General features: G+C 39.8%; 2 protein-coding genes across 11 annotated transcripts in view; one reads left to right on the top strand and one right to left on the bottom strand.

Annotated features, from left to right (window-relative positions):
• The window catches only part of LOC115168946 (zinc finger protein 175), a 29,488-nt gene extending 24,299 nt beyond the window's left edge, over window positions 1-5,189 (bottom strand). Inside the window, exon 1 of one of the 7 annotated variants that reach the window (XR_003870779.1) lies at window positions 4,744-5,189. Coding sequence is in view for 2 of the 7 variants with exons in the window: in XM_029724486.1 (XP_029580346.1) it covers window positions 4,744-5,031 (288 nt within the window). In the remaining 5 variants the exon portion in view is untranslated. The other 6 variants (XM_029724488.1, XM_029724487.1, XM_029724486.1 and 3 more) reach the window with 6 other exon arrangements.
• Window positions 1-14,393, top strand: part of LOC115168945 (protein SFI1 homolog) — a 70,156-nt gene that overhangs the window by 36,148 nt on the left and 19,615 nt on the right. The gene's annotated exons all lie outside the window — the stretch shown is intronic.

Genomic DNA, 14,393 nt, shown 5'->3' with positions numbered 1-14,393 from the left:
ATCCGGCCGTGTAAATACTGCCCCCTAGCCCTAACAGGTTAAGAATAAATTCTTATACAATGACAGCCTGACAAAAGGCCTCCTGCGGGGACGGAGGCTGGGATTAAAAATATAGGACAAACTACACATCACAACAAGAGACAACCCTACATAAAGAGAGACCTAAGACAACAGCATGGCAGCAACACATGAAAATAGCAGCACAAAACATGGTACAGAGGTCGGAATGGCCGATTTTTAATTAGGGCCGATTTCAAGTTTTCATAACAATCGGTATTTTTGGCCACTGATTTGCCGATATTTATTTTATTTTTTATTATATATATTTTTTAAACACCTTTATTTAACTAGGCAAGTCAGATTAAGAACACATTCTTATTTTCAATGACGGCCTAGAAACGGGGGTTAACTGCCTTATTCAAGGGGGATTCGTTTTTGCAACCTTCCGGTTACTAGTCCAACGCTCTAACCACCTGCCTTACATTGCACTCCACGAGGAGTCTGCATGGCAGGCTGACTACCTGTTACGCGAGGGCAGCAAGAAGCCAAGGTAAGTTGCTAGCTACCATTAAACTTATCTTATAAAAAACTATCAATCTTAACACAATCACTAGTTAACTACCCATGGTTGATGATATTACTAGTTTATCTAACGTGTCCTGCGTTGCATATAATCGATGCGGTGCCTGTGAATTTCTCATCAAATCACAGCCTACTTCGAAAACGGGTAATGATTTAACAAGCGCATTTGCGAAAAAAGCACTCATTGCACCTATGTACCTAACCATAAACATCAATGCCTTTATTTAAAATCAATACACAAGTATATATTTTGAAACCAGCATATTTAGTTAATATTGCCTGCTAACATGAATTTGTCTCAGTTCTCTAGCTTTCCGTGCAAGCAGTCAGGGTATATACAGCAGTTTGGGCCGCCTGGCTTATTGCGGACTGTGTGAAGTCCATTTATGCCTAACAAAAGGCCGTAATTAATTTGCCAGAATTGTACATAATTATGACATAACATTGAAGGTTGTGCAATGTAACAGGAATATTTAGACTTAGGGATGCCACCCGTTAGATAAAATACGGAACGCTTCCGTATTTCACTGAAATAATAAAAGTTTTGTTTTTCGAAATGATAGTTTCCGGATTTTACCATATTAATGACCAAAGGCTCGTATTTGTGTGTGTTATTATGTTATAATTAAGTCTTTGATTTGATAGAGCAGTCTGACTGAGTGATTGTAGGCAGCAGCAGGCTCGTAAGCATTCATTTAAACAGCACCTTCGTGCGTTTTGTCAGCAGCTCTTTGCAATTCTTCAAGTATTGCGCTGTTTATTTATGACTTCAAGCCTATCAACTCCCAAGATTAGGCTGGTGTAACCGATGTGAAATGGCTAGCTAGTTAGAGGGTGCGCGCTAATAGCGTTTCAAACGTCACTCGCTCTGAGACTTGGAGTAGTTGTTCCCCTTGCTCTGCATGGGTAACGCTGCTTCGAGGGTGGCTGTTGTCGATGTGTTCCTGGTTCGAGCCCAGGTAGGAGCGAGGAGAGGGACGGAAGCTATACTGTTACACTGGCAATACTAAAGTGCCTATAAGAACATCCAATAGTCAAAGGTATATGAAATACAAATTATATAGAGAGAAAGTCTTATAATTCGTATAATAACTACAACCTAAAACTTCTTACCTGGGAATATTGAAGACTGATGTTAAAAGGAACCACCAGCTTTCATGTGTTCCCATGTTCTGAGCAAGGCACTTAAACGTTAGCTTTCTTACATGGCTCATATTGCACTTTTACTTTCTTCTCCAACACTTTGTTTTTGCATTATTTAAACCAAATTGGAACATGTTTCATTATTTATTTGAGGCTAAATTGATTTTATTGATATATTATTAAGTTAATAACTTCATTCAGTATGGTTGTAATTGTCATTATTACAAATACAAATAAATGGTTTTTATTTCCAATAATCGGTATTGAAAAATCATAATCGGTCGACCTCTAACAAACATTATTGGGGACAGACAGACAACAGCAAAGTGCAAGAAGGTAGAGACAACAATACATAATGCGAAGCACCCACAACTGTCAGTAAGTGTCCATGATTGAGTCTTTTGAATGTATTTATTTTTATTTAACTAGGCAAGTCAATTGAGAACAAATTCTTATTTACAATGACGGCCTTGAATGAGCGCGTTCCAGTCGCTACTGCAGCAAACTGAAACGAGGAGCGACCCAGGGACGTGTGTGCTTTGGCGACCTTTAACAGAATGTGACTGGCAGAAAGGGTGTTGTATGTGGAGGATGAGGGCTGCAGTAGATATCTCAGATAGGGGGGTGTGAGGCCTAAGAGGGTTTTATAAATAGGCATCAACCAGTGGATCTTGCGGCGGGTATACAGAGATGACCAGTTTACAGAGTAGTATAGAGTGAAGTGATGTGTCCTATAAGGAGCATTGGTTGCAAATCTGATGGCCGAATGGTAAAGAACGTCTAGCCGCTCGAGAGCACCCTTACCTGCCAATCTATATATTATGTCTCCGTAATCTAGCACGGGTAGGATGGACATCTGAATCATGGTTAGTTTGGCAGCTGTGGTGAAAGAGGGGCGATTACGATAGAGGAATTAAGAGCAGATTCAACCTTTGCCTGCAACTTTGATATGTGCTGAGAGAAGGACAGTGTACCATCTAGCCATACTCCCATGTACTTGTATGAGGTGACTACCTCAAGCTCTAAACCTTCAGAGGCAGTAATCACACCGGTGGGGAGAGGGGCATTCTTACCAAACCACATTACCTTTGTTTTGGAGTAGCTAGCTAGATAGCTAAAAGCTAGGCTATACTGTAGCTAGCAACCTTCCACTAATAATTATCAAAAACAAACGTCATTACCATCAAACTTAAAACGGGAGGCAACAAACATTATATAATTTGCTTAATGTGTATTATTTAACATTACTAATACAATAGTATTCACTTATATAGGAATGGGTAATTGATTACAAGTCGCTAGCTATCACCTAAAACCACATTGTCATCTTCTCTGGTTTGGTAACTACCTGTTCTTCAACGGACTCTAGCTGGACTGAAAATGTCAAAGTATGTGGCATCCGTAACGCGGCATTGCATTTCCACACAGTTGTGGGCTCTCCATTGAAATGCATGACATCCTGCGCAATGTAATGGAGTGCTCATGGGTAATGTGAACTAGGCTTGAGATTCAATTGGCACAAGCCCATTCGCGCTGAGTTGAGACGCACAAATGAGGAAAAGGTCGGTGGTTGTATTCGATATAAGTTTGTATTAAAAGTATGAATTTCAGCACCCTTCTGAAAGACTGCAGTTGTACAGAACAAACATAGGTACAGGTAAGCGTTTTCAGAATTGACAGTATCGACTGATGGTGACTCAATGTTGTTGCTTGCAAATCGCGCAATACTCAACTCCCAAGATTTAAGGTCATGTCTACACTTAACAGTTCATGCAGCTTTTGTATTTGGAGTAATGATCATGGAATTCCAAACATGTCATGCTTCTACACATACATTTAAATGTGTCAACGATGTCCACATTGCGTCCTGCTTACATTTTCCTGCGCTATATTCAAATGTCTGTGAGCCTTCTGCAAGTGGTTGAACAGTCTAAATCTAACAACTTGATCAGTGGTGTAAAATGCTTTAAAGTACTAAAGTAGTTTTTTTTTTTTTTTTAGGTATCTGTACTTTACTATTTATATTTTGACTGTTTTTACTTTTCACTCCAAACATTTTCCCTGACACCCAGAAGTACTTGTTACATTTTCAATGCTTAGCAGGACAGGAAAGTGGTCCAATTCACTCACTTATCAAGAGAACATCCCTGGTTACCCCAACTGCCTCTGATCTGGAGGACTCACTAAACACATGCTTAGTTTGTAAATGATGTCTGCGTGTTGTAGTGTGCCCCTGGCTATCGGTAAATTTAAAAATAAAAAACGTTGTGCCGTCTGATCTTATTATAAGCGATTTGAAATGATTTATACTTTTACTTTTGATACTTAAGTATATTTAAAACCAAATACTTTTACTGAAGTAGTATTTTTCTTGGTGACTTTCACTTGAGTAATTTTCTATTAAGAAATCTTTACTTTTACTCAAGTATGACAATTGGGCACTTTTTCCACCACTGAATTTGATGGCAGTTCTCAACTACTGTATATAGCAACTAGCAAGCTAGCTAACAAAGCTAAAGGGATTGGAAACAGGTTAGCATAACTCTAGCCAAACAAAACATATGTCTAAATAAACTATAATTCATGAAGCCAGCAAACATGTTCCTCAAACATTAGGCACGTATTTCCTCCAACGTTTAATGGAAAAAACGAGTTTTTCAAAGACGTGTGAGCGGAGAGCGCCCCCTCTATGCGCTTTATCCAGGTGTACATTACAGGAGTTTGCCCCGGTTCAGCTGTCCTAGACAAGTTTTTGAGATCGGAGACAAAATCCCTATGTCGTTGCCTACTCGGGCCTCACTGAGGCTATTTTATTTAGAGCGGGTCTGAGGTGATATATGAGGGTTACCGATGTCTTCGAGCAGTCCCACTTCCAGACGTCCCGATGAAATCAAACATGTTTGAACATATCGGCACAAAAAAAAGAGAAGCCAGTGAGATGACGTTTAGCATTGTTTTCCCCCGTTGTTTTTGCTAGCTAGCTAATTATCAACTAACGTTAGTTAGACATAAACTTACCGATACTTCATGAATCGGAAAAATAGTTGGGATGGCGTCCGGTTTCAGAACAAATAGTTTGGCATACCCCATTGACTTCGGCCCCCAATTTAGAAACGAATCCCTGTTGAAATGCGCGCTGCAAATTCGTGTTGTAGTACCGATATGCACGTCTGGATTCGAAGTAAAAAGAAACTGCACCCACTGTCTTCTGATTTCAGGGTCTTTAGGAAGACTGTGTAAAGTATCAGTCCTGGCTTTGGAACAACCAAGAAAGCTGCAAGTAGTTACCGGCGGTATGTACGACATGGTGGAGCGGCTAACTGTCAGCTAACGTTACTGTTTACATTCTTCAACTACAAGTCTGTTAGGTTTGGGGAAGGGGGGTTGTGCAAAGTGCATGCACTATTCTGATTACGTAGTGCTACCGCCACCGCATGGACTGGAGTTTTCAAATAATCCAATGTCCTTAACTACCCCATGTCTCCAACATATTGTAGCGCGGTAGCTAGCTAGCTAACGTTAACCCCCCTTTCAACATTGTTTTAGGACTTTCACGATTGCTGCTAGCAAAGACTGATTATGATTGATTGTGTTGATGTGCATCAGCATTACAAGATATAGCATGTCCTTTACATTATCTAGCTAAACGTACTACTTGGTTGGTTGCCGCTGCCGGGTGCAAGATGGATGGGACAGAACCTTGTTGGAGGATCAAACTCTTAGCATATCCACTTGTGTACCTATCCTGATTTGCAATGCAGTCCGATGAGAAGTGTGCTGTGCATATGCGCAGGTAGACTGAACTTCTCTGGCACTTGATTATTAAAAATAAATTTACGCCAAATCAGTCTGTTCTGATGGAAGACCATGCAAAGAAACATTTTCAGCCTTGCAGCCACCTACTGCACAAACTATCTCTCTCTTGCTTTTGCTTGTCATTAGTTAAAATTAAATCACAGATGAAAGGGAAAGTAATCAATATATTTGTCAAGGCCAACAATGAGACATTCTCAAGGTAGCTAGCACTGGAGCCTGATGGGATAGTTCCATTGAAGTATAAAACGTTGCTTTACCAGCTGCTGTGAAGCAGGCAAGAATAAATAAGTACTTCCGAGTAACGGATTTTTGGACTCATTTAGAATAAGAGTCTCGTCCAGTATACTTTTTTAAATGAAAAATGTATGTGAAAATTATGGAAATGTGCACATCGATATATTTTACTCTAGTTATCATACAAATAATTAGGTATTTATTTGCGATATTATGTAATTTATTTTTTCAAGCCTAAATGGTCAACATTGTTTTTTGTGTGTACTCCTATCATTTATTGCACCATACACAATTTTCTGTACTTTGTGTTGGAGTTAAAGCTGTATCCATTCTACACCGAAGCTCTTCTAGTTTCCAAATCCACAGAATTTACACCAAGAGGAGCATCCCTACTCATTCTGCAGCCCTTAGAGTGGCCTATCAGCCTAAATCCAATAGTTTTTTTCATATTGGACATACATATTGCGTAAACAATATTATGTATGTTGTGTCGCAGCAAAATGGGGGTCAATTCTACTCAGAAGCAATTCTGGTTTCCAAATCCAGAGTTCACACCCAGAGGAGTGTGCCTGCTCACTTTGCGGCCCTTAAAAAGGTTGCCAATCTGCTTCAAAATGTTTATATTGGACATACAGTACCAGTCAAAAGTTTGGACACAAATATTCATTCAAGGGTTTTTCTTTATTTTTTACTATTTTCTACATTGTAGAATAATAGTGAAGACATCAAAACTATGAAATAACATATATGGAATCATGTAGTAACAAAAAAAGTGTTAAAGTAGCCACCCTTTGCCTTGATGACAGCTTTGCACATGCTTGGCATTTTCTCAACCATCTTCAATTTCTTTCACCTGGAATGCATTTCAATTAACAGCTGTGCCTTGTTAAGTTAATTTGTGGAATTTCTTTCATTAATGCGTTTAAGCCAATCAGTTGTGTTGTGACAAAGTAGGGTAGGTATACAGAAGATAGCCCTATTTGATAAAATACCAAGTCTATATTGTAGCAAGAACAGCTCAAATAAGAAAAGAGAAATGACAGTCCATCATTGCTTTAAGACATGAAGGTCAGTCAATGCGGTAGGTGTGTCCAAACTTTTGACTGGTAGTGTACATATTTCACATATTGGACATACATATTGAATTGTACAAAATTCAGACCCCTTGACTTTTTCCACATTTTGTTATATTACAGCCTTATTCTAAAATGGATTAAATAAAAAAAAATCCTCATCAAGCCACACACAATACCCCATAATGACAAAGCGAAAACAGGTCTTAAGAAATGTTTGCAAATGTATTACAAGTATAAAAACATACCTTATTTACGTAAGAATTCAGACCCTTTGCTGTGAGACTCGAAATTGAGCTCTGGTGCATCCTGTTTCCATTGATCCTCCTTGAGATGTTTCTACAACTTGATTGGAGTCCACCTGTGGTAATTCAATTGATTGGACATGATTTGGAAAGGCACACACCTGTCTATATAAGGTCCCACAGTTGACAGTGCATGTCAGAGCAAAAACCAAGCCATGAGGTCAAAGACATTGTCCATAGAGCGCCGAGACAGGATTGTGTCGAGGCACAGATCTGGGGAAGGGTACCAAAAAATGTCTGCAGCATTGAAGGTCCCCAAGAACACAGTAGCCTCCATCATTCTTAAATGGAAGAAGTTTGGAACCACCAAGACTCTTCTTAGAGCTGGCCGCCCGGCCAAACTGAGCAATTTGGGGAGAAGGGCCTTGGTCAGGGAGGTGACCAAGAATCCGATGGTCAATCTGACAGAGCTCCAGAGTTCCTCTGTGGAGATGGAAGAACCTTCCAGAAGGACAACCATCTCTGCAGCACTCCACCAATCAGGCCTTTATGGTAGAGTGGCCAGACGGAAGCCACTCCTCAGTAAAAGGCACTTGACAACCCGCTTGGAGTTTGTCAAAAGGCACCTAATGGACTCTCAGACCATAAGAAAAATATTCTCTGGTCTGATGAAATCAAGATTGTAACTCTTTGGCCTGAATGCCAAGCGTCACATCCAGAGGAAACCTGGCACCATCCCTACGGTGAAGCATGGTGGTGGCAGCATCATGCTGTGGGGATGTTATTCAGCAGCAGGGACTGGGAGACTAGTCAGGATCGAGGGAAAGATGAACAGGGCAAAGCACAGAGATCCTTGATTAAAACCTGCTCTAGAGCGCTCAGGACCTCAGACTGGGGTGAATGTTCACCTTCCCACAGGACAACGACCCTAAGCACACAGCCAAGACAATGCAGGAGTGGCTTCGGGTCAAGTCTCTGAATGTCCTTGAGTGGCCCAGCCAGAGCCCGGACTTGAACCCGATCGAGCTTATAGCGTCATAACCAAGAAGACTCAAGGCTGTAATCGCTGCCAAAGTTGCTTCAACAAAGTACTGAGGCCTCTGAATACGTATGTACATTTTTCTACGTAAGACCGAATCCAGGTGGTGAGTCACATATGATATTTCAGTTTTTAGTTTTAATACACTTGCAAAAAAATCAAAACCTGTTTTTGCTTTGTCATTATGGGGTATTGTGTGGAGATTTTAGGGAAGAAGAGATTTAATACATTTTAGAATAAGGCTGTAACGTAACAAAATGTGGAAAAAGTCAAGGGTCTGAATACTTTCCGAATGCACTGTATCTGTAAGGTCCCTCTATCGAGCGGTGAATTTCAAACACAGATTCAACCACAAAGACCAAGGGAGGTTTTCCAATGCCTCATAAAGGGCGCCGATTGGTATATGTGTAACAAAATAAACATTGAATATCATTTTCAGAAACAATTATATTTTATCCATTTTGAATTCAGGCTGTCACACAAAATGTGGAATAAGTCAAGGGGTATAAATACTTTCTGAAGGCGCTGTATGTCCAAAATGAAAAACAGATTTTATTTAGGCTGATGGGCCACTCTAAACTCTGTGGATTTGGACGGTAGCAGTGCTCCTGCGTAGAATGGAGCCCCCCTTTACTGCGACACAATGATGTAACGTGCAATATACATGTCCAATATGAAAAACATACTGAACATCGTGCAGTAACAATAGGATTTAAACTTTTTTTCTAAAGTTGATTAATATAATTATAAGATTAATATTGTGTCACGCCGAAGTCGGTCCCTCTCCTTGTTCGGGCGGCGTTCGGCGGTCGACGTCACCGGCCTTCTAGCCATCGCCGATCCACTTTTCATTTTCCATTTGTTTTGTCTTTGTTTTACACACTTGGTTTCAATTCCCCAATTACATGTTCATTATTTAACCCTGTTTTCCCCATGATTTTTGTGCGTGATTGTTTTATGTATGTTCGGTCCGTTATTGTGGGCTTGGTATTACATGTTATTTGGAATATTTGAGTGAAGTTACTTGTGTTACTCATCTCTGCTGCCCTGCGCCTGACTCCTCTGCACCAGCTACACCCAGACCACTACATATTGTTTTACTAGTGTTATTAATAAGAGCATTATAATTAATGTTTTGTTGTATTACTTTTGTTACCATGATAACTTTCTAGTAATCATTACTTTTAATGTTGTTAACAATAATGTCAATGCTATAATATTATTTGTGCTATAGAGGCGACACATTTTTTTCCTTTTTTGATATTGTTAAGCATTTCCTCATAACATGTAATGAATTTAAAACATTGTATTACCATTTTCATTGCGGGACTTTTTATTTTGAATGGAAATCGCCAAGGTCACGGCCTTATTCTTGCTATGTCTTGTTTATTCTTGCTGGCAGAATGGAAGGGCTTCACCATTAGTGCTTTTTGAAGTCAGTTAGATTCGGTTAGATATTTTGTTTCTTCATTCACTTTTTTTAAACAAATGCACTATGCATTATGTGGGTTGAATGCTGTAACAACACAGAATAAAACAATTCATAGAAGTCCCATGATGGTAGTGACTGCCCATCATTACCATTACCATAATTTATTCACATTAATTAACAAAAATGTTTCACTTGTGTCTACTACATTTGTTTTATTTGATGACTTATTACATTCCTAGTCATCATCTCATCTCCATAGAGAAGCTGCCAATGCTGTCTGACAAAATCACTATTTTGTATTTCTTCAAAGTGAATAAAGCATACTTTTATGACTGCTGAATATCAACTACCAACTAATCACTTAGATCATGTATTTTCAAGTTGAGCCTGCAAAGCAACAGCTGCTCTCCATATCACCTCACCTTCACGTATTTTTCTCTCTTCCATAGCAGGCATAAAAAAAGGAGACTGGACAAGTAGATGCGCAATGGATTATGGTCATTATAGTTAATTACCACGTTTTATGTGTTGAACTAGAAGAATATTGACCTGTTGGAACCTACCACTCCCTACTACATCACATAGTTCAGGCTGGATCTGATTTATCTCTAGAGAAACTGCAATATGTCAAAGGAGCTCACAGAAGAAAAAAAATGAAATTGAATTCAAATAATTGAACTGATGTCAGTCAATTAGTTGTTTAAAAAACAAAAAATAACCAACATTTCGGTTAATCGCTCAGCGCCAGACCTTCTATGGTATTATGGCGGTCCGCAAACAATCGTTAGAGGTGCATGCCGCCACCTACAGTACGGGTGATAAACTATAGACCTTTTTTGACGAACGTTCTAGAATTGTTGATTATTGAATCTTGGCCCCAGACCGCTTTCTGCTGCATGGTGTTGTATTACTGGGCTTGTTCTACATTGGTTGTGGATCATTGCTAGACAACCATTTTCAAGTCTTGCCATAGTTTTGACTTAAATTTCCTAGAAAATCTAACTCGGCCACTCAGGAACATTCACTTTCTTCTTGGTAAACAACTCGTGTAGATTTGGCCTTGTGTTTTAGGTTATTATCCTGCTGAACGGTAAATTAATCTCCCAGTGTCTGATGGAAAGCAGACTAAACCAGGTTTTCCTCTAGAATTTTGAATGTGCTTAGCTCCTTTCAGTTTATTTTGTATCCTGAAAAACTCCCCAGTCCTTAACGATTACAAGCATACCCATAACATGATGCTGCCACCCCTTTTCTTGAAAATATGGAGAGTGGTACTCAGTAATGTGTTGTATTGGATTTGCCCCAAACATAACGCTTTGTATTCAGGACATAAAGTAAATGTTTTGGCCACATTTTTTGCAGTATTACTTTAGTGCCTTCTTGCAAACAGGATGTATGTTTTGGAATATTTGTATTCTGTACAGGCTTCCTTCTTTTCACTGTCAATTAGGTTAGTATTGTGGATTAACTACAATGTTGATCCCATCCTCAGTTTTCTCCTATCACAGCCATTAAAAGCTTAACTGTTTTAAAGTCACCATTGGCCTCATGGTGAAATCCCTGAGCGGTTTCCTTCCTCTCTAGCAACTGAGATGGGAAGGAAGCCTGTATCTTTGAGTGTATTAATACACCATTCAAAGTGTAATTAATAACTTCACCATGCTCAAAGGGATATTCAATGTCAGCTTTTTTTTTTACTCTTCTGTCCATTCTTTGCGAGGCGTTGGAAAACCTCTCTGGTCTCTGTGTTCAAAGTTCACTGCTCGACGTACAGATAATTGTATGTGCGGGGTACAGAGATGAGGTAGTCATTAAAAAAATCATGTTAAACACTACTATTGCACACAAAGTGAATCCATGCAACTTATTATTTGACTTTTTTATTAAGAGAGAGAGAGTACAGTGGCGTTGATCATGCACTGCTTCTCGTGGGGTGAGCCTGATGTTCAGCATGTCACGCCTCATGTCTAAAACATGGGGGAAAATGGACATAGTCAAAATGGATAAATCTGCAAATTCAATGTCTTACACAATATTGTATCATATTTGATGAGTTACTGACCTGTCCGTCCATAGACTCGATGTGCTGTAGTCTCCACAACTTTGACACTCATGCTCGGATCACACTGGCACAGGATGTCTGATGGTCTGAGGGATGTACTCCTGTTAGACTGGAAAACAAAGAGCCATTTGGTCAGTGGTAGGTCTCTTTCAATGCTATATCACCATCTTTATCTGGACAGAAAACGCATTGTTTATCATAACACAAACACACCTTGGACAATATGACAAGTGGTCCCTCAACTCCCAACCTTAAGTCATGAGAACCATATGTAACAGGGTTGAATTAGACATCCTTAGTTGTATAGGTTTTGTCATAATTAAGCAGACAGGTTATGTACAGTGTATCTATGTATAGTTGTGGAGCCACCTGCTGTATTATTTGTGTAACTGCATTTCTGTGCATATGTGCGCATGATCACGCAGGATCCAGCGAAGAGTTGTTCAACTTTGATGGAGATTTCATGACGGATTTGCAGTTGCTCTGAAGTTTACACATTGTGTTGTGTTTATGTCTGCGGAATAAACCGTGAAAGAGAACAGCACTGTGTCCTTTGTCGATGAGCCATATGAGAGCCGTTACACATACACAAGAATGCCCAGATATAACTACAAATTCATTGTTGTATTACATTTGAGGAGTTACTGACCTGTCCGTCCACAGGCTTGATATCCTGTAGTCTCTACAACTGCACAATGTGACAAGTAGTCCCTCTACACCCAATCCTCATGTCTCATCTGAAAGACAACAAAAAAGTTAATTTTACTAGTTAGCTAAGTTGATCACTAAAATGGTAACATCTATATTAAAATACCATAACCCACAGACTTGACTATAGTAACGGTAAAATAGATTGGTCTTTGGTTAATCTGCACATCTAAAATCCTATTATGTGGATGGGATATTTCTGTTGGGATGGAGGAATTATCTGGAATGCTCAACTAGATGATCAGGACAGTCTAGGGTACTATTTCCCCAAAGAGGTGAAGTATTGAGGTTTGGTATTGCGGTGACCTATACGACTGTACTAAATCTCAAGCGGAAAGTTAACACCATCAGCCATGAGGTCACTGACGAGGACCAACAGTGATAGAGGGATCATCTGAAAGGGACTGACATGCAGGGATGGAACATAATGATTTTTGGCATTGGTCAGCAGACCCCGATATCTACTAGCCCAGGTAACATTCAGGTCCTAAATCTGTGGCATCCAATGTTTTTAGCTATCGTTTAGCTAGCTAGTTATGGTAGTTCATCGTTTGTGTAGTCAGACTTTTCCCCAGACCCCATGGTTGGTGACATGCTAGCTAGTCCACCAGGGCAGGGATATTTAACATTAGCTAGTTACCGCTAATTGTTAGCGTTAACCCCATTTGCTAGCATGACGGGAAAGTCCGACTACACCACGGTGAGATACGGTGCAACTTTAGCTAATGTAACAAACTTCCCAACCAAAGTGCCTAACTGGCAATATTTAGCTAGCTATATCCCTGCACCGGTGGGCTAACGTTAGCTAGCATGTCACCACGTGGAAAAGTATGACTACACAAACGGAGCTAACGTTTACTAGCTGGCTAGCTCACAAAGAACTTGTCAATATTAAGGTCACAAAAGTAGCCTATGCTGATTTTCTTTTTACTTGTAAGGAAGGTAACGTGCGTTGTACACGTAACTACAGTCAGTAGCTAGCTAATTTTCAAAAGGATCTAGCTAACCACAGATCTTTCACCTAATTAAAATAGCTTGTTAGCAGCTAGCAAACTGGGCTTACCTTATCACACAGCTCCAGCGATGCCTCTCACTTACAGAGGTCGGAAAATTATAAAATGCACGTGTGCTTATCAGAGTTGTGGTTACAATCCAGTACATAGCACAGAACCATCCCTGCTTCTGATTGACGGAGAGACCTAAGGTTAGCTAGTTAGCTACAAGGCCAGGGTAATTAAAAAAAGTATAGTAATCAAAATATGCCAAGGTAGCTAGCTAGGTAATTGGGAAAAGCATCAACAAGAATATATACTAGAAATACACAATCTAAATAATTTACACAAGAAACTAAAAACGTTAAAATATCTACTTGCTAGGTCACTTGTTACTTGTCGATGAGAGTTTGCATTGAGAATTGTGGAGGTTTTTCCCACCCTGCGCCTTGAGTGATTGCGTCAACGCTTGCAGCAGGATGAGTAGTTATGTATGATAGCCACATTAGCGTCTAATTAGTGTTTCATTTTTGAGGGGTAATTACAGGCGAATATATTGATAAAAGTTACCTTGTCCGAGAGAGATGTGTGTGATTATCAAAGTCGCGCCAGGTTAAGCCTACACGAAACACAGACCTTATACGAAGTAGTTCTAAAATTTACTGGTGGAAAACGAACCATTTCTGGGTTTTACCGCTAGGTTTTATGGATATGACTCATACTGTGGTACTCAATTAAGCATCTCAATCACATCGTGGGAAGGGGTTCCCATAGGTCGTTGGCTGAACCGTTACAAAAATGAAAGAGAACCAGCTAACCCCAAACTAAGGTTTACCCTTTTGTCTGTGGTCTAGCTATTAGCTAATGTTAGCTAGGCAGCTTCACAAATTAGCATTTCACTAGCTAGCAGTTGAGCTGTTTTTATAAGACAACGTCTGAGATTATGCAAATACTGGAGCTAACTAGCAAGCCCTCCTCGGCGACAATGTTAGCCAAGAAGACTCAACCAATCACCCAACAGATACAGTGCCTTCAAAGTATTTACACCCCTTGACATTTTCCATATT

The sequence above is a fragment of the Salmo trutta genome, chromosome 30 (assembly GCF_901001165.1).
Source record: "Salmo trutta chromosome 30, fSalTru1.1, whole genome shotgun sequence".
Lineage (NCBI taxonomy): Eukaryota > Metazoa > Chordata > Actinopteri > Salmoniformes > Salmonidae > Salmo > Salmo trutta.
Note: the sequence above shows the minus strand (reverse complement) of the source record. Positions and strands in the feature narration are given on the sequence as shown.